At 53.4% G+C, this 18,163-nt stretch overlaps 10 protein-coding genes across 14 annotated transcripts; 4 read left to right on the top strand and 6 right to left on the bottom strand.

Annotated features, from left to right (window-relative positions):
• PPTG_10775 (hypothetical protein) lies at positions 1-1,373 on the top strand. Its single transcript, XM_008906197.1, has 2 exons — positions 1-158; positions 235-1,373. Exons 1-2 carry the CDS (start codon positions 27-29, stop codon positions 1,099-1,101), a joined length of 999 nt encoding a protein of 332 aa, XP_008904445.1. The 5' UTR covers positions 1-26; the 3' UTR covers positions 1,102-1,373.
• PPTG_10774 (hypothetical protein) lies at positions 1,144-4,335 on the bottom strand. Its single transcript, XM_008906196.1, has one exon. The coding sequence runs from the start codon at positions 4,252-4,254 to the stop codon at positions 1,333-1,335; it is 2,922 nt and encodes a 973-aa protein (XP_008904444.1). The 5' UTR covers positions 4,255-4,335; the 3' UTR covers positions 1,144-1,332.
• A 118-nt stretch (positions 4,336-4,453) lies between these two features.
• Positions 4,454-6,194, bottom strand: PPTG_10773 (hypothetical protein). Its single transcript, XM_008906195.1, has one exon. It carries the CDS (start codon positions 6,125-6,127, stop codon positions 4,541-4,543), a length of 1,587 nt encoding a protein of 528 aa, XP_008904443.1. The 5' UTR covers positions 6,128-6,194; the 3' UTR covers positions 4,454-4,540.
• Positions 6,195-6,930: 736 nt separating this feature from the next.
• PPTG_10772 (hypothetical protein) lies at positions 6,931-8,178 on the top strand. 3 transcript variants are annotated; one of them, XM_008906192.1, is made up of 3 exons: positions 6,931-7,614; positions 7,693-7,761; positions 7,825-8,178. In XM_008906192.1, the coding sequence occupies exons 1-3, from the start codon at positions 6,967-6,969 to the stop codon at positions 7,969-7,971; spliced, it is 864 nt and encodes a 287-aa protein (XP_008904440.1). In that variant the 5' UTR covers positions 6,931-6,966; the 3' UTR covers positions 7,972-8,178. The 3 variants fall into 3 exon arrangements, with proteins under 3 accessions (XP_008904440.1, XP_008904441.1, XP_008904442.1); XM_008906193.1 differs by having other exon boundaries at positions 7,693-8,178; XM_008906194.1 differs by having other exon boundaries at positions 6,931-7,761.
• Positions 8,179-8,204: 26 nt separating this feature from the next.
• Positions 8,205-8,864, bottom strand: PPTG_10771 (hypothetical protein; the record flags this gene model as incomplete). The annotated part of the gene is made up of 1 exon (XM_008906191.1): positions 8,205-8,864. One exon carries the CDS (start codon positions 8,862-8,864, stop codon positions 8,205-8,207), a length of 660 nt encoding a protein of 219 aa, XP_008904439.1.
• A 304-nt stretch (positions 8,865-9,168) lies between these two features.
• PPTG_10770 (hypothetical protein) lies at positions 9,169-9,492 on the bottom strand (the record flags this gene model as incomplete). The annotated part of the gene is made up of 1 exon (XM_008906190.1): positions 9,169-9,492. One exon carries the CDS (start codon positions 9,490-9,492, stop codon positions 9,169-9,171), a length of 324 nt encoding a protein of 107 aa, XP_008904438.1.
• Positions 9,493-10,513: 1,021 nt separating this feature from the next.
• On the top strand, positions 10,514-12,230 carry PPTG_10769 (SBDS family rRNA metabolism protein). The gene is made up of 2 exons (XM_008906189.1): positions 10,514-10,869; positions 10,946-12,230. The coding sequence occupies exons 1-2, from the start codon at positions 10,544-10,546 to the stop codon at positions 11,667-11,669; spliced, it is 1,050 nt and encodes a 349-aa protein (XP_008904437.1). The 5' UTR covers positions 10,514-10,543; the 3' UTR covers positions 11,670-12,230.
• Positions 11,546-13,051, bottom strand: PPTG_10768 (hypothetical protein). The gene is made up of 5 exons (XM_008906188.1): positions 12,912-13,051; positions 12,692-12,797; positions 12,547-12,621; positions 12,251-12,484; positions 11,546-12,186 (listed from the first exon to the last, which is right to left on the bottom strand). The coding sequence occupies exons 1-5, from the start codon at positions 12,995-12,997 to the stop codon at positions 11,713-11,715; spliced, it is 975 nt and encodes a 324-aa protein (XP_008904436.1). The 5' UTR covers positions 12,998-13,051; the 3' UTR covers positions 11,546-11,712.
• PPTG_10767 (hypothetical protein) lies at positions 12,976-14,415 on the top strand. Its single transcript, XM_008906187.1, has one exon. The coding sequence runs from the start codon at positions 13,181-13,183 to the stop codon at positions 14,330-14,332; it is 1,152 nt and encodes a 383-aa protein (XP_008904435.1). The 5' UTR covers positions 12,976-13,180; the 3' UTR covers positions 14,333-14,415.
• Positions 14,357-17,125, bottom strand: PPTG_10766 (hypothetical protein). 3 transcript variants are annotated; one of them, XM_008906185.1, is made up of 5 exons: positions 16,558-17,125; positions 15,797-16,500; positions 14,945-15,730; positions 14,522-14,874; positions 14,357-14,458 (listed from the first exon to the last, which is right to left on the bottom strand). In XM_008906185.1, exons 1-3 carry the CDS (start codon positions 16,668-16,670, stop codon positions 15,075-15,077), a joined length of 1,473 nt encoding a protein of 490 aa, XP_008904433.1. In that variant the 5' UTR covers positions 16,671-17,125; the 3' UTR covers positions 14,357-14,458; positions 14,522-14,874; positions 14,945-15,074. The 3 variants fall into 3 exon arrangements, with proteins under 3 accessions (XP_008904433.1, XP_008904432.1, XP_008904434.1); XM_008906184.1 differs by having other exon boundaries at positions 14,945-15,048; positions 15,118-15,730; positions 15,797-17,061; XM_008906186.1 differs by lacking the exons at positions 14,357-14,458; positions 14,522-14,874 and having other exon boundaries at positions 15,053-15,730; positions 15,797-17,061.
• Between the last annotated feature and the right edge of the window lie 1,038 nt (positions 17,126-18,163).

Genomic DNA, 18,163 nt, shown 5'->3' with positions numbered 1-18,163 from the left:
TGCTCTCTGTATCTTTATCTCTAGCCATGGACAAGTACCGACGCGTAGACAAGCCTCGCCGCGAGGAGCAGGCAACGCAAGTTGAACCCAACGAGATCCGTATCACGCAGCAGGGCAAAGTGCGCAGCTACATTTCCTACGCCAACGGACTCTTCGCTGTGAGTTTTTTTTTCACTTTCATAATATCTATGTTAAATAATTTTATACTGAATAATATTTTCTTGTTTCATGTAGGAGAAGAGCGAACGTCGCGTGGTGTTGAAGGCCATGGGCAACGCAATCAGCAAAGCAGTGACAGTGGCGGAGATTCTTAAGCACCGCGTTGCCAATCTGCATCAAGTGACGCGTATTTCGTCCATTGAGACTGTGGACGTGTATGAACCACTTGAAGAGGGACTAGATCGCATCGAGACTACACGCCACATTCCTGGTATCTCCATTCAGCTCTCACTGGATGAGCTGGACCGTGACGACCCAGGATACCAGAGTCCCATCCCTCTGGATCAAGTGACTGCAGGTTCGCCGACGTACCATGACGGCCGGGAGTTTAGAAAGTCACGAGGCCACAGCAGACGCTCGGGTCGCAATGGTGGAGGCACTGGAGACGCAGAAACTTCAACTAAAGTTGAGGAAACGATTGAGGAAGCAGAGAACGAGACGGACCAGCAATCACCCGGTGAAGGAGCTACAAGCAATAGTGCGCCGACGACTCGGGGCAAGCGAGGCAAAGGACGGGGTCGTGGACGCACCAGTAGCAATGGAGGACGCGGCAAGAAAACACGTGAACGGAATTCGGAGGAAGGAGAGGACCAGGCGGAAAGTAATGCAGTCGAGCAAGTAGAGACCGAGACGACGGCCACGCAGACTAGCCGGAAGTCTGGACGTGGGAGGAAAGCAAAGAGAACGACAAGTAACGGCGATGAGAAGCCAGCAGAAGGCGAAGTCTCCGATGAACCTCGTGAGAATGGCCAGGTGAATGGCCGAGGTGGCAGGGGACGGCATCATCGTGGACGCGGACGTGGTCGAGGACGTGGCCGTGGAGGTCATGGCGAGAATAATGTCGCGTCTGCTACGACGGGTGCTGTTGCTGCCACGGAGTAGTCAGTGGCAGATCGTACCAATTCATCTGATGAATTTCGTGTTGCTGGACGATACGTCGTGTAAGCATGGCGTTGGAGGTAGGTAGCCTGAACAAGAAGAAAATAAGCAAACAAAAATAATAGCGATTGACGCTGATAGCTGCATTCACAAGAAGCATGCACTGTATCGCATCGGCCAGCGGAATAATACACACGGGATTCCATTGCGTAGCTCAACATGCGACCACCTTTTCTACTGACGCTGCTGCCTAGGGCCACGGCCTCCACCGGCGCCACCTCCACGACGAGGACGGAAGCCACCGCGTCCACTTTGGTTGTCTCCACGTCGACTGCTACCGGCGCTGAAGCCAATCCGGCCACCTCCACCACGACGACCATCGGTACCGCCACGGCGGTTGCCCCACTCTTCCTTGCTCGTACCAGAGCGCAGATCCATCATTCGCTCGTTGTTCTCCACGATCTGCAAGAGCTTGTCCGAGTACTGTACTGCCAGCGTCTGCAGCGTCGAGCGTTCCGTCTTGTACAGCACGATGGCCTGCGAAGACTGGTCCCACGCACCCTGGAGCTCCTCGTTGATCATCATCTTGGACACAACACTGTGCACAGTCTTGTCGTCCAGCTCGAACATCTCCATAAGACGAGCAAGGCTCACTGAGTCGTACTCGGCACTGAACGCCAGCAGGTACGTCCGCAGAGCCTCGACCTGGATTTTGTGCTGCACCATCGCCTTCACACGCTGCGTCACGTTAGCACCGGGGAACAGATCCCACACAGGCAAGCCAACCAACAGCTCAGCACTCTTACGCCACGAGCCCTGAGCCAGCAGCTTAGCAGCAGCCACCACGTGGTCACGCGGGTTCTCCGGAGGACCCTCGAACACTAGACGTTCGTGGAACTCGAGCAGCTTGCGGAAGGCCTTGGACACCATGCGCTTGCGATCCGACAGACGCGCGTTCACCATGTTCGGCACCTCCAGCAGCATCGCACTCACCAAGTGGCACGTCTCCAGCAAGTCCAGGTTAATGTGCATGTGGTACGGCACCTGGCGACGGCGTTCCAGACGTTCCTGTTCAAGGTCGCGCTCACCGTAGCGGAACGACTGCAGACCTTGAGCGAGCAGCTCCTTGGTACGCGAACCCGTGCAGATCTCCGACAGGCACGCGTGGGCTTCCCAGATGAGGCCGCAACGGAACGCACACAGACCAAGCTGAGCCATCATGCGGTTGAACAGGATTTGAGTCGGGATGTCGGCGTCCGTGATGTTGTCCTGGATGTGCGACATCAGCAGCAAGTCGCGAGCCTCGTGGAAGCGGTCGTGCAGTGCGTGGTGGTAGATACGGCACAACATCGCACGCGTCTTGGCGCGAATGTCTCCGTGCTGGAAGACAAAGCGGCACACGTCACGCAGCAGCTTCTCGGCGTCCACAGGCGTCACAGTCACGCTGGGTTGGCCCATAACGGAAGCAGGGTGAACGGTAGACACGTCGAACTCCTTGGTCTTCGTCGCGTTGGCGCTCGAGCACGCAGGGTGGAGGAACACCGGGTCGCCGTACTTGGCACGCTTGGCCTGGGCCTCGTACAGAGCGGCAGCGACAGAGTCGTGCTTGTAGTAGATCAACTCGGCACGAACAAGAGCCATCGTAGCAGCGCGCTGGAAGTCCTTCTTACGGGCGTAGAACGTCTGCACACGTTCGGCCACTTCGATCAGCAGGTTCTCATCATACAGACGAGCAACGTACTCGCTCGTGTGCGGGTCCGTCTGCTGCAGAGCCTTCGTGTATTCCTCCGAGAGACGCTCCACGAACGCAGCCAAGTCACCAGAGACCTTGATCATGCCCTTCTTGCCTGCCTGAGGCAATGTGTCGACGAAGTTCAGATCTTCTTCAGCGTCTTCAGCAGCCGCAGCAGCGATCTGAGCAGCCGTCACCTTCTCACGACCAGCACGGACGATGTCAGCCTGGTCTTCGGACGTCAATGGGGCCAATGAGAAGTCCGGGTTCTTCTCCAACAGAGTCAGGATCGTGCACACGTTGGCCTGCACCTGCTTCCAGTGACGCACCGACATGACGCGGTCAATCTTGGACGACGTGTCGAACACCGAAGTACCCACCAGGTACATAGTGGCCACGATCTGACGCGCAGGGCCAAGACGACGAGCGTAGTTGGCAAGCTTACGCAGCTGATTGAGCTGCTCCGACAGGTCCATGCCCTTCTTACCACGCATAGCGACCACCTCCTTCACACGGCGGTCGAACTGACTGGGGGTGAGCTTGAGTTCCTCCTCCACGACAACCTTCTTAACTTCATCCTCAGATCCACGACGAGTCTCGCGCTGTTTGACGACCTTGGGGCCCTTGACCTTCTTGGCCTTGGTGACCACGGGCGTCTGCTTCAGCCAGCGTGCACGGCCCTTAGGCATGTTGTCATCGTCCTCCGAAGATGACGAGGAGGACGAAGAATTGCTCGGCCACGAGTCGTCCGAGGCGTCCGAGTCATCGTCTGATCCGGACTTGTCGTCGTCGCTGCTTTCCTCTTCGGACTCAGACTCAGATGCCTCACTGCTGTCCTCAGATGAGGAAGCAGACGAAGACTCGGACTCAGATTCGTCCGATGAAGACTCAGATGAGCTCTCCGACTCCTCCTCCTCGCTGGAGTCCACGGGGTTGGCACGGAAGTCGTCGATCTGCTTGCGCATGGGCTCGAGCTGCTTCTTGAGCTTGCCCTTCATACGAATGAGCGCCTTGCTGTTCTCCTTGCTCATCTTCTTCTGCTCGGCCTTGTTCTTGACCTTCTCAGCCAAGAAATCCTCAAGCGCCACCATCGTACGTAGATAGAAGACCGGCAGCGTCGTAATGGTCTTCTTGGCACGCTCAAGCTGCTTGGCCAGCTCATCAAACTCCGTCTGGATCTGCGTCCAGTCGTTGATCTTCATGTGGTTCTTAATGCCCGTGCAGTTGCGCTCCATGTTCTCCAGCGCCTTGTCCTTGGCGCTCTTGACGACGCGCACCTCCTCGTCAGACTCCGAGTCCGACTGCACCGCCCAGCGTGAAGCTGCGCGCGCAGCCTGCTGCTGCGACGTCTCGACGTCCGACACATCGGAGACGTCGCTCTCCTCCTCGGAAGACGAACTGCCTGCCCAGAACCTGCTCGCCATGTTTACTGTTGTCTAGGGGGATTGACTTCCTGCGCGAGGCGGTATCCGCGTAATGATGGCTTTGGCTGGCTGGCTCGTGGCCATCGATAAAAAGGGTAAACCGGCTAGATACCGGTAGAACCGGAAGATGTTTCAGTCCTGTTTATGTATAATGCAAGAAACCCGCCCGATACCGATGACAAATGATGCTATCTTTGAAGGACACATGTACCCATTCGAAGTTGAAGTGGTTGACAAGGATCAATTTGTTACCTACCTCTAAGAACTACTGCTATCATACTGCGGGTTACTCAGGCGAGAATGGGTCGTTGTGCGGTGCGTTACCAGGTGATCGAAGATACGTCACACCTAGAGTCGGAGTGTCCATGAGCGACGAGTACGTCTCGCGCTCACAGTGGTTATGTGCAACACCAGTCTCGAGAGCGATCTCTGCTCGGCGCTTCTCCTCGCGGTCGTGCTCATACTTTCGCAAATACATTGTCAACGGGATCATTAACATACAGGACAGTAGCGAGATCACGTTCAGCACTGTCAAGTCGCCACGAAACAGCACATTGGAGATATATACCGCCGGGTACTCGGCCAGACTTATGACGGAGCCGATCGAAAAGATAATTCCCATTAAGGAGCCCATATTCTTGAGACCAAATGTCTTTGCCGTGAAGGCTGAGATGATCGCGTACAGGAACGCACGGAACGCGGTAAAGAGGAAGAAGGCCACACACTGTAGCGGGAGAACTGGCACCAACTCGATCACGTTGTAAAGCACTCCCAGCACATTCGTGAATAGTAAAGCCTTCGACAAACCGCGCGTTTCCACCAGATAATCGATGGATGGGACAAAGAGGAAGCCCATCGGCAGAATGAAGCTGAAGATCTTGGTGTAGAGGTAGCCATGCTCACGGTCGCCGTAGTTCTCTAGCAGCTTGTTTGCTGTACCAATGTAGATAGTCGCGCGTAGAACTTGTACAGCTGCATACACCACGATGTACGCGAACTCCAACGATTTCATCTGCTTTCTTAGATCAATATCCACAAGGCGGAAAGCTGCGTCATCTTCCTTCCCCATGGTAGGTGTGGACGGGATCCGAGTGGGCGTGTTTTGCGGTACCTCCACACTGCCGTACGCACTATCGCTGGCCTGGCCATTCAGCAATTGCTCGTGCTGCGGCGTTGACACGATGACACCGTTGTTGTTGACGCCGGGCTTCCGCTTCGGCCGCAGACTCTTCTCGTTTAGCCCCCAGAGGAAAATCAACAGCAAATAGACGCCTGCAGACATCACTGCCAGTCCCAGGAGCAACTGCCTGCGTGTCCACCCGAATTGTTCATGGGCTGCGTAAAGCACGAGGAACATGACGCTGCTGCCGTCGAAGAGACAGCTGATGGCCGCAAGGATCGCCGTTTGGTAGCGCATGATCAGGAAGCTGGCCGGAAACGACGCCATCATGGTGATGCAGCCTCCGAAGGCGATGAGAACGTAGGCTGGCACGAACACGTCGAAGGTCTGTGAGTCCGCGATGGCCAGCATTGACAGGCCAGATACTTCGATGATGGCAGCCACCACGATAGTCACGCGGGGTCCTACGCGATCCAGGAACAAGCCGACGGGCAGCGCACCCGCGTTCATGGCCACCGAGGCCACAGCAAAGATGAGGTTAAGGCGATTCTCCTGTGCCACACATGTGGGCTCACTTGGATCTGCGCACAGCTCGTGGTACTGACCCTCTTCCTGTAATAGCAGGAGCAACGGCGCCCAGCCGAATACGAGACCTGTCAGCAGCAGATCAGACACGCACACAGCCACCACCAGCGCGATGCGTCGGGGCGCAATGCGCCGCGGTCGCGCATATACAGAGAAGCTCGAAGCCATCGATGCACGTGCGCAGTGGGCGGCGAAGATTATAATGGTGGGTAGTGGTGACGCACGAAACCACGCATTCAGAGAAGTGGGTACAGTGATCAACTTGCATCCATTTTGTCGTTATAAATTTATATCCTGTATTAAACTGTTGTTATCTGGTTGCAATAGATTGCACATTATGAGATTTTCTTACCACAACAATTAATACTTCAATTGTCGAAAAAAATATAAAATGAGAGCGGAAAAATAGTTACATCACGCTATTACGTTGGCTGCAAACTTCAGTGGACAATAGTACATTGTGTGATGGCTTTCAGCAACATGACGTGTGTAAGTCAAAAATCTACTCTCAGTACATGTGTGAGGCTCGCAAATACTCGTGGCCACGAGGAGGTTTTGGCAGCATAATCAGCATAATCCTGCGAATCGCAGGCTGAGATACATGTGCGCGCATGCCATGCACTACGCGAACATCCTTTGGTGCCCATCCACCATGGTCCTTTGAGAGGCTGGGGTTCTCGTGACACTGCCACGCGCATGGTGCGCTAGCAGCTCGCTACGGTATCTGCATGTACTTCCATACACTGCTAAAAGAATCTGCTCCACTGGAAACGGCAGTGTGGTGATGTTCTTGTCTAAGTTAGCTCTACTCACCTGCATCAACTGCTGTCCCCGCAGTTTACAGTAAGTGTTGCTTTTTTTTTTTTTTTGTAAGTTACATGTATAAATAAGTATCTGTTGTTTTCTACTCGACCTTTGGCTTTATTCAAGATCAATCACGGTAATATAGTTGATTACGCATCAAAGTTTCTGTCGACCACGGTACAGCTTTGTTTGCGCCACGGAAGATGGCTACACCCATGAATGGTAAAGTGGTGGAAGCAGGCGGCTACACGCTGCATGCACGGTGCGTGGCTGGCATCGAATCCTGCTGCTATGTGGACTCCATCGACGTGGCGTTCGATTTGGGCTGCCTTGTCGGCCGTGTGGTGAATAAATCGCACGTTTTCATCACTCATGGACATGTCGATCACATTGGCGCGGTGGTAGCGCATGCGGCTCGAAGAGCTCTGCAGAAGCAGAAGCCGGCCAGTTACTTCGTACCAGCCCACCTCGCACCTCACTTGGAAAGCATATTGGAGAGCACGGCTGCCATGCAGGGTGATGCACCATTCCCGGCCAAAATTGTGCCGCTGCAGGCTTTCGACGAGGTGCACATATCGGCCAAGTACTTGGTGCGAGCAGTGCCGACCAAGCACCGCGTGCCGAGCCTCGGCTACATTCTGTACGAGAAGAAAAACCGCCTAAAGCCCGAGTATCGGCAGCTACCTGGTGCAGAGATTGCGGCACTCAAGCGTGCTGGCAAGGAGATCACGAGCGCCGAGCTTACGCCCGAGATCGCGTACACAGGCGACACCACCATCGAGGCGTTCACAACGGCGGCGGATGATGAGCGGACCAAGGACTTATTGCAAGTGAAGGTTCTCATCACTGAGGTGCGGAGATGTCCCGAGCTGATACTGTACTGAATACGAGGCGCGAGCAGCTAAGTTGTCTTATTCCGGACGTTGCAGGCCACATACACCGACTCCAAGATGACGATCCAAGACGCAGTAGCCCGTGGGCACATGCACCTCGATCAGGTAAGTTGCATGTTTCAGTTTTGCAACGCGCGACTCACCTGAGTGTGTTACGCTGCCACTCAGCTCGCTATCCACGAGAACTTGTTTCAGCGTGTGGGCACACTCGTTTTGGTCCACTTCTCCGCGCGATACAGTGCCGAGGAGCTGGCTGAATGCATTCAGACACGGTTGCCACAGTCGCAACAGGTGAAGACGATGCTCGGGTGCTAAGCTTAGTACAGCGAGTAGGTTCACCATGGAGCATAGAGCCACTGATTTTCTTCGCCTTAGCGCGAGCAAGCTTCAACTTGATCTTCCACGGTCAGCAAGAATAGTCGGAAGTGCAAATAGGTTGTTTAGTGTCGGCTGATATGCCACGATATGTGTATTCTTTTCCTAGTTATGGCAATAAATAGTGATGCTACAGACTATGGACGCAATGTACGAACGAATGTGGAAAGAGCCTAGGACGAGGCGCTCCAGAACTCGGAGAAGTTGCGGAGCGGGATCGGGCGTGAGGCACGCAGCACCAGGATCTCATCCCGCATAAGCATAGGCATGGGGGCGGGTGAACGGTCGACCATTTCAACCTCAGCAACTTGCACATCGTCGCTGAAGCGCACGCTGCGCTTGGGCTTGCGGGCCTTAACGGGCGAGGGCACTTGCGGCGGGTGCGCCGGAATGGCCTGCGCGTCGAAAATGCGGTCGGGGTTGGCATTGGCCTGCTCGCGCACCTTGGTGCGGCGCTGGCGTGAGATCTTGTCGTTAGCACGCTCGATCTTCTCGAGGACAGTAAGCGCACGCTCCCACTGGTTCTGCAGGCACAGGGCCAGTGCGTGGCGGCGCGAGTTCTGGATGAAGGTGATGGCGTAGCGAATGTTCCCGCAGGCTAGCACGAAGGGCGACACGGCCTCCTGGTGTTGAGTCTGTTGCTGCTGCATCTGATGCTGTAGAATCTGTTGCTGACGCTGAGCCAACACGGCAGCGGCCATGGCGCGTGGAGAGTGCGGCGAGGTATTGCTGGCCTGCTTGCTAACCTTGAGGAGACGCAGGTCGTCGTCGGCGCTGCGAGCGCGCTTGAGCGCGGCCACAGGAGACACAGGTACGACGCACGGAGAGCTCATTATAAAGGATTGGGGGGTAGTCGAGACGCCGTCCGCGGGGATGGAAAAGAACGAAATGGTAGTTGGCTAGCGAGCTACCGCTGAGCTGGAGGAATCGCTGTCAGGCTGCAAGTCTGGTTATGAGAACACAAGCGCAAGTCGGTGGTGGCGGTCGCTGGCTACAGCGATTGGACGTCTTGAAACACACAATATGCACACCAATTTGTAACTGAAACCGCACATCTTGGAGTTTGTATGGCTGGTGCAAAGCCTGACCGGCACCATCATTCAAGCTGGCATTTCTCACGCAGCGTCGCACTTGTTTTCACAACCACACAGCGATGGTATCCACTCGCAGACGGCGAGTCGCAGTGCGCATGCTTGTGATTCTCGCTTTCGTGCCGGCCACAAGCTTCTGCTGGCGAGAAGGAAGCCCCATCGCCACAGGAGCGGTGCTCAGATCGGAGGGTTGAACTCGCCACACCGCTCGGCTAAACGGTTCGATTTGCGAGTGAAGCATGACGCCGTCATTGACGGCGAGTTGAGTCTTTGTGGCGCGAAGAGTTAAGTCGTGTTCCGGCAACGGGTGGTGGCGAGCCAAGCTGCGGCGTCGCGTCCGTAGCCAATCAGAAGACCCAGCCAGCGACATGAGCTTCACACTGTGTGAATCACACGTACATACGCCTCGCATCACGACCGAGTCCGAGCGAGGAAAAAGCTGCTGGCTGATGATGATCGCCCGGTGTACCGACGGTATACATGCATGCAAGCCCCAATCACTCCTAGATGCATGCACTCGATCGGCCCCGTCAGATGGCGAGCAGCTTGTGACGTGGTTCAACCTGTGGTGGACCATACTGCTGCAAGCACATGCATTGCTCGACGCACGCTACGTGCTCGGATACCAGTCGTTTTGAATTAACCTTATTCGTGCCCTTTCAGCAACTAATTATGGGCAGGAAATGTCGTCGGGTTCTCTCCGGTATTGGCATCAGTATGTGAGCGCGCCGATCGATAAAGTGTACACGTTCATGTAAGGAGCTCCTGCTGACAGCCGCGCCTGTCGTGTGTTTGCTCGTGACTTGCAGTCGGCACCGCGCCTGTCCTCGTCTGATAATTCAAGCACATCCGATCGCAGGAAGCAAGCGCCAATCTTGCTCTTTGCTGCAAGTTGCAGAACGTTGGGCGGCGTCGCTGTCGTCAACGCAAGTCAACTCAAAGCGTGACTGGATCGTTGTGTCGGCAAGCGACTTGACGCCAAGCCCCCCGTTTCCGATCAACCGATGGGACGGGTACGACAACAGCACACCGAATTCTCGATGGGGACGAAGTTCCGCCCGGCTGGATCAAAGGAACATACCTCGAGAGAGAAGCCCATGTGTAGGTTACAGGTGTTGCAGCAGGCTGTAGCTGTAGCGGCAGTGCGTTTTTTAAGCCGGCACGCGCCAGCGCGAACGAAGCGAAGCAGAATTCGGAATGCTGGTCTGAGGCGAGACACTTCAAAACTGGCGTCGCATTTTGGTGTCACAGCCTGATTCGCTCACAAACTTTACTGGTAACGTTAAAGTATTGCGACAAAAAAAATCGAAAAGTCATCCTTATTTTTCGTCCATCGCAGTAAATCAAAGCGACACAACTATCGCCATTTTCAACCCAAGAAGTCACACACACACACACACACACACACACAAAAAGCAAGCATGAGTGGTGGCAGGATCAGCCAGCCCGTGGGCAAGATTGTGCTCACGAACGTGGCCGTGGTGCGCATGCGCAAGGGAGGCAAGCGGTTCGAGATCGCGTGCTACAAGAACAAGGTGTTTAATTGGCGCAACGGCGTGGAGGAGGACATCGACGAGGTGCTGCAGATCGCCAAGGTCTACGAGAATGTGTCCAAGGGCAAGTTCGCCAAGAAAAGCGACTGGTCCAAGGCATTCGGCGTGCAGAGCGAAGAACAAGCATGTCGCTCCATTCTCGACCACGGCGAGCTGCAGGTTTCCGAGGGTGAACGCAAGGCTCTCGTCGAAAAGTAGGCATTCTCGTGCTGCTTAGATTTCTCCAGAAGTTTTTTTTTACTAACTAGTTGTGCTGTTATTGTACGACAGCATGTACCGTGATATCGCCACTATTATAGCAGACAAGTGTGTGAACCCCACGTCCAACCGCCCGTATCCGTACACTGTAATCGAGCGCGTGATGAAGGAGATCCACTACGCTGTTATCCCGAACCGGAGTGCCAAGCAGCAGGCTTTGGAGTTGATCAAGAAGCTTCCCGAGCACATTCCTTTGGCTCGTGCCAAGATGAAAATTCAAGTGACGACGCCCGCGTCAGGAGTGCAGGCTATTAAGGCAGGCTTGCTGAAGGAAGGAGCGGAGATTGTCGAGCAGACTGGCAGCGAGACTGTGCGGATGGTCGTGCTGATCACACCGGGGTCGTACCGTATCGTCAACTCGCTCGTGCAGGAGCAAACTGCTGGTCAAGGCTCACTGGAAGTGATCGATCTAAAGAGCCACCAGGAGGGCGAACACACGATCGATGACGAAATCTCACAGAAGACAGAGCGGCTTGGACTGACCAATACTCCTACTGCTACACCTGCACCTGAACCGGTTGCGGCTGCTAGTGGTGAGACGAAGAAGGCAAGACCATGCAGCACCTGCGGTGGAGACTTCAGTGCCGACATGAGCAAGTACCGAGAGCACTTCCGGTCCGAATGGCACCGCTACAACCTCAAGCGCAAGTCAAAGAAGCAGCCAGTGATTAGCGAGGAAGAGTTCAACGAACTTGATACAGAGGACGTGGAGGCTTTCCTCGCCTCTATGAGCTAAGTAAGCTATTCAAAGCAAGTACACGTTAGTTCTGGACTGAAGGTTATGCAGCCGTACTCGCCGTGCGCTCACGGTTCTTTTCTGGATCACTTGAGAGTGGCGCGGCGACGTAGACTTTTGCACGATCAAACACTTTGATGGCGTCCTCGATCTCCTGTAGTTTCGTCTCCAGTTCGTTCTTCCGTCGGATTTGATTGAAAGTCTCGATACGCAGAGGCAGCGAGTTCATGCGTAGTTGCGCCTCTGTCAGCGATTTTCGCAGCACGTTCAGTGTACGCACGCGCTCACCTTCGTCGAGTAGCACCATCCCTGGAGGGCAGTCTGGGTCCGGTGCATTCTTACGCCGTTCTTCCTCTTCTTGTGCCCATTGCTCCTTGCGTTCTAGTAAATACCGCGGAATGCGACCGTAGTTGGGGTTTACAGGACGAGGAGCCTGCTCCTCGATGTGGACGGGTGGCGCCTTCTTGATAACTTCCCACGCGTTAGCATTGACAAAATCTACGCTTTCCTTCTTGGTCTACAGCAAGACGCCGTTAGTTAATAAAGTGATGCCATAACTCATTGATTCGTCGAGTTCTTACCATTTTCGCTAGCTCCTGCTCTCTCTGCTCCAGTTCCCTCAATGACGGGACTGGTGCCTTGCGGTGGATATTACGTCTACTGTCACTACTTGTCGTCGAGTGTGATGGAGACGGGAAGCTAGATATGGACCCAGCCTCACTTCGAGGTGCTGAAGATGTTCGTGATGATGAAGATGAAGGTCGCCCACCACGACGCAAAAAATCATGCTTTTTAACCTGCTCTCCGTTGGTTGACTGCAACAAACCCCAATCAAATGTCAGCCAAGCACCTTCAGACTGGATCCTTGTTGTTGTACCTCATCCTCTTGAAACACTCGCGGACGCACGCTTTTGAACCTCGTAAGCTTAAAATCCTGCTGTTGCTGGGCTTCCTGTTAATCATTCGGCGTTCGCTTAGTTTCCAGTAAACAAAAAACTCGCTGTGCCCATTACCCCTCGCACCTCTCGCCTCCGACGCTCTCGATTCTCTTGCTGCAATTTCTTGACGCGCAGTTTGTTTTCGCGCTCGAAATCCTTGGGTCTCACTCCTCTCCGCTGCTGCTTCTCGCTGTAATATAAAATATGCCGGAAGAGTCGCATTAATGACCACGTTTCAACGCTTAAAAAACACCAAACGAATTGCAGATCGTAACACAAATGCTGGTGGAGACAGATAACTTACCGGAAACCTTCATCCGGGTGCATGATAGCCGCGATCGCGTCCGAGGCGTTCGCATCGCGGCGACGGTAGCCCACGCTCGCGCTCATCTTGAGGAGCTCCGCTGTTGTGTTGGATGAAACCTCTGCGTGCTCTATTGATCGTATCTGTGTGTGTCCCACATAACCTCTCGAAATCGATCCTCAGTGTTTGACACCTCTGTCCAGTTCACTTCCTGCAGTTCATCAGAACGCTCAAACTACAACAGGATACGTCGTGATCAATTGCTCGACATGGTGTCTACAGGTCTCGAATCGGCGCGTCTAATAGCTCAACCAATGCGCCAGATACAGCGCTATCGTTGGTTATGGGTAGCATCGCTGGTGGTGCTGTTTTCGACTCTAGCGGAGCTCACGAACGCATCTGAGTGCAGCGCCTGTGGGTATTTAGCTAAGAATTGCAGCGACACAAGCGGCACGGACGACGTGGACGTGTGTGACTCCTCAAAACGCATCCAGATCGACGACGTCTTCTGCAATGACGACGAATGCCAATGCGCCGACGGTCACAAGTGCGTAAGCACCCTCGTGGGCTGCTCCAACCTCTTCCAGGCGCGGAACCGACGGCGCTGTCTAGGCAACACGACGCTGACTCGACGCTTCGAGCAGTGTGCAATCAGCCAGGGACTTACGACACTCAATGCGTCCAACGTGGCTAGCGACTGGATCTACTTCAAACAGGGCAATAAGTGCCAATCCACGGACTGTCTGGCTGTCCGGATGTTCCACCAGAGCGGCCTCGTGCAGTGTGGCAACCTGTTGGCAGTGTGGAAGACCAATTCATCCAGTTATGACCCGTCGGAGAGTGTGACGTTCAGCATCTCTGAGGGTGGCGTGACGTATCATTTCGTTGCAGACGGCTCGCGTGGTAGCGATATGAAAGCGGGCACGTTCCTCTACTCGGTCCCGTGGTCTACCGAGGGTGTGACGTTAGTGACGAAGCAGGCGAACAGCTCGGCTATTAACTCGTGCTACGTACTTCAGACGCGTAACCAGCCTAATGGTACATGTGAAGGCGTGTATCTACAGTTTGATGCCACTGTGCAGTTCGCAAACAGCGACGAGTATGTGATGTCCGAGTTGAGCTGGCCCGTGTGGGTGGCGGTTGTAGGAAGTGTGGCTGCTGCAATTGCCGCCATTGTTATCATGGGCGTGGTGGTCTATCGCTTTCAGCACATGGACTTGACCCCATCAGTTGACGAGGAGGAAGATGGTGGACTGTTGTTGGACGACCTCCGCGACCGCAAGCGGTCGAACCCTATCAGCCCTGCCAGTCTTGGATCAACCTCACCAGCCTCGGGCAGAGGACTTGATCTCCGTCAACGGGGATCGGCAGCACCGGACGTAACGCAGATCGAGGCTGGAACTGGAAGAGCAACATTGTAAAAGAAACACACATACATACATACAGCAAGCGAATTAACCTTTTTCGGTAAAAATTTTACATGGTCATCAGATTTTCTCTTGGATTTTTCATTTATCGGTAGGAAGTGCCAGCAATCCGAGAAGACCCTGCACGCATTGTGTTGAATTAGTTTCGGATTTCATCATGCGAACATGATGATAAATACCCACCGCGACGAGAGGTTTCTGTCGTTGTTCAGGGCTAAATTGTCCTCGTATTCCATCGATAAGAAGCGGTGTCAACGCGTGATCACCTTCAACAGCACAGCGTAGGAGTTCAAGAAATCGTTGCTCTCCCGTGGATATTTCACGCCCGCTGACTTCGCCTGCTGTCTCAATGTGATGCAGCGCGGCACCAAGCACTGACAACGTCTGACAACAAGCCTGTAGATTCGCTTTCTTGAATCGAAGTCTGGCCAGAGTTAACTCTTTGGATGTCATGTGTGGAGGTAGCTTAGCATTGTTGGAAAGGTGCAGCGATAACCGTTTACCGAACATTCGCTCCCCCTCAGCCTGACGAAGTGCTATCGTCGAAACACAACATGGGTAAGCGATGTTTCAAACTACGACGCAAGTTAGCGCTGCTTGACATACCCAATTGGGATCCCAGCTTTGCTGTCAAGGCACTTTTTGACTGTGCGAATTCGTCTGTGAGTCTGCTGATTGCCTGGTGTTTGACCTTCACACGGCGGATCATCCTGTCGTAAATAGGATAAGTATTAACCTACAATTTGCTGTACTGACTCAAATGTACGCCCAACACGTACTTGCGCCGTAGACTCTTGCTTGTAGCTCGTTCTATCGTGATCTCCTCACTCTTTTTGCGATTTTGGGACGTGTGCTTGCCTGTTTTCATCATTTGAATTGGAGCACCTGACTGCATTTTAATCCGACGGCAACCTGAGGAGTCAAGGGTGTAGCAAACACCTCGAGGCGTTGCTCGTCGTAGTGGTGACCTTAAACCACCGTCCTTGAGAGACGAAGATGCCATCATATCACCAACTGTTCGAGCCTGAGGCTTAATCGCACCGGGCGATGATGAGTCTTCCTCGTCGTCAGTGTCACTTGATCTAGCGCGTGATACTGGAGCAGCAAACGAATTTGGTTCGTGTGGATTTTGGTCGACAGGAGGTGGCTCTCCTTCATCGAAGAATTTGAGTGCAGGTACTTCCCCGATCATTCTTCGGCTCAGAATACTTGCCACATTCGAAGACTGAGCATCAAGCTCGCGGCGTAGCTTAACACCATGTCGTCCAGACATATTGCTGCTACTTTTTGTGGGACTTAACGCATTGTTTTGCTTAGCACCGCCGTTGCCAGTTACAATGTTAAGCGCGGCCTGCTCCGACCGACGCTTCCGCTCACGCCAAAGTCGAACAACTGTAAAAATAATAAAATAAATCTCAGGTTAGTTTCAAGATTGTTACAATAAACCGAAGAACTTACACCGTCGAAATGTGGCCATGACTCGCTTTTCCATCTCTTTTTGGTCTTCACTACTGTGGTTGTAGCCTTTTTTTCGACGATTTTTGTAGTGTTTTTCATTTACCTTGCCCGATGAAGCATCGATTGCCTCGTGAACTTGAGGTGTTGCAGCTGGATGGCTCGATAGCAGCCGATGCGACGATACATTAGAGAACCCGCGCTGACTTGGGCTGTTCATCTGAGGCTGTACCACGACCTTCCGTCGCATCCAAGGAGAGCTGCGTAAAATAGTGTCCAGCTTCGCGGCCAAATTGCTGACTCTTGAGCGGTGGCCTATGCTCTGTGAAGTCGCTGACGGACTCAGCAGCATTGCGGCTCCTGGTATTGCAGGTGCATTTTGAGATGATATACTCTCCATCTGTAGCTTGCGTCTTGTGAATGTAAATATTGGCTTATTGTTCGCCCCCAGCCCACTTGCTGCCGCGGCCGTTGCAGCAGGGAGCATCGCTGGGGTCAGCGAAATCTGCCGATTACGCTGTACGTGCTTAGAGGTGAACAACCCTCCAACTATCGCTGCCGTGCTTTCTTCCTCTTGGTTGCCCGAACCAGACACAGGAGTCCCCGACCGAGTTTCCAGTCGGTCATCTTTGTGCGGCCGATGTGGAGTATTCGTGTGTTGGTGCACTGGGGGTCGTGGGGTAAATGCCCGTCCTGATCGAGCAAAGCTACAATATTTCCTTTAGCAATAAATAACGGAGTGGAGTAGAAGATTGTCATCTTACCGACAGGCAACTCGACGCTGCTCTGACTGTTGTACGAATCCTTTGATAATCTTGCCTCCATCTCGTGGTGGAGCTGGGCGAGATGGCCTCGTGTGCTCGTTGACGACCTTCATCGAGTCTGCAATTGTGCATCAGACATTTACGATGCATTTATCTAAGTTTAGATTTGGGCGTTGCAACCGGGATGTCGAGCATGGCCAAGTTGGTCTGCAATGGATGCGAATAGTCCAACAAAAAGGAAGTTGTCACGGAGGCACTAATTCGGGAAAGCCCACGCAGTTTATCACCCAGCAGCAGAAGCTAGAAATCTAGCGTTTGTCACCGAGATCGCGCTCGGTGATCACGTTAACGAACCGATCGTGACATTTCAACGCAAGCCAGAGCGATAGAGGATCATACGACATCGACGTAGTTTGGATAAGTAGATAACGGTGAGTACAGGATATCAACGACTGAGGTTCTTGGGGCTGTTTGGGAACTCCCTGTTTCCATCAAGCTAACAAGTCACACAAAGAAATTGCGGCGTAGTCGCGCTTGATTGGCAGGCCCATGTTGAAGAGTGACGACCTCGTTGAGCCAATCACATGAGGGATGCAGCTCGTGACGCACTACTTCGAACTACTTCGACCTACAAAAAAAAATAGAAGCCATTTCGACTAGAAATGCTGGAGAAGTCGCTTTTCGCTGTGCAATATGAGGAATACATCTCGCGAGCGTGTACACAAGTATCATGCTAAGCATATATATATTTTTTTGAAAAGTAGCTACAACGATGAGTGGCGGCAAAGGTGGCCGAAAGCATCCACAGCGACACTTCATAGTTTCTGGCTATGAGCCAGAAACTACATGTACTTTCATCATGCTGTAGGATGCAGGCTGCCTGCCAGGCAGCTGGTGATGCACTGCATCGCTGGGTGGGAGAGAACAGCCACGTAAATCAGCGCGGCTGGCTGGCAGATCAGCTGCAGTGGCAAGCTTGGCAGGGCTCCAGCATTCTCCTTGGCTGGCAGCAATGCTGCAGCCAGGAGCAATAGGACGCGCGGTTCCGGTGGAGCGATCCACTATGTTTCAATTTGCGAGAAGTCATTGCGGGTGTATGTTCGCTGGCACAGTGGCACCGCTGATCTACTTGGGATACTGAGTGCAAGTCAAAATTTGAAAGGACGCCGCATCCCTAGCCGCGCCTGCGATACTTACCCCTCTTATCCGGAATTGTATACAGAAGACACGCACTCATCTCGCTTCCCAAGTTGGCCTGCCTGGAGAAGTTGCCCTGCTTGGCAATCTCTCTTCAAAGATTTGCACAGAGGATCCGTACCTCGTCGTCTGCCGGGGGCATTTTAGGTAACAGTTGTTCAGGCACGCTTACAGCCTCGTACTTCCCAAGTCGCCCTCAAGCAGAGCTAACTCATTCAGTCACATCCTCAATGTGAATACTTCGTCGGTTTGGAGGGAAATCGAGTCATAATGAAATTTTGTTTGATCAGAGAGATTCAATCGAGTTATCAAATATGAAAGGGTATTTGATGATAGATAAATCACTTGAAATATTCAAACTTATCATGTAGCGGTTGTGAAAGGGCTAACCCAATAATCCGCGTTTGTA

The sequence above is a fragment of the Phytophthora parasitica genome, assembly GCF_000247585.1.
Source record: "Phytophthora parasitica INRA-310 unplaced genomic scaffold supercont2.23, whole genome shotgun sequence".
Lineage (NCBI taxonomy): Eukaryota > Oomycota > Peronosporomycetes > Peronosporales > Peronosporaceae > Phytophthora > Phytophthora nicotianae.
Note: the sequence above shows the minus strand (reverse complement) of the source record. Positions and strands in the feature narration are given on the sequence as shown.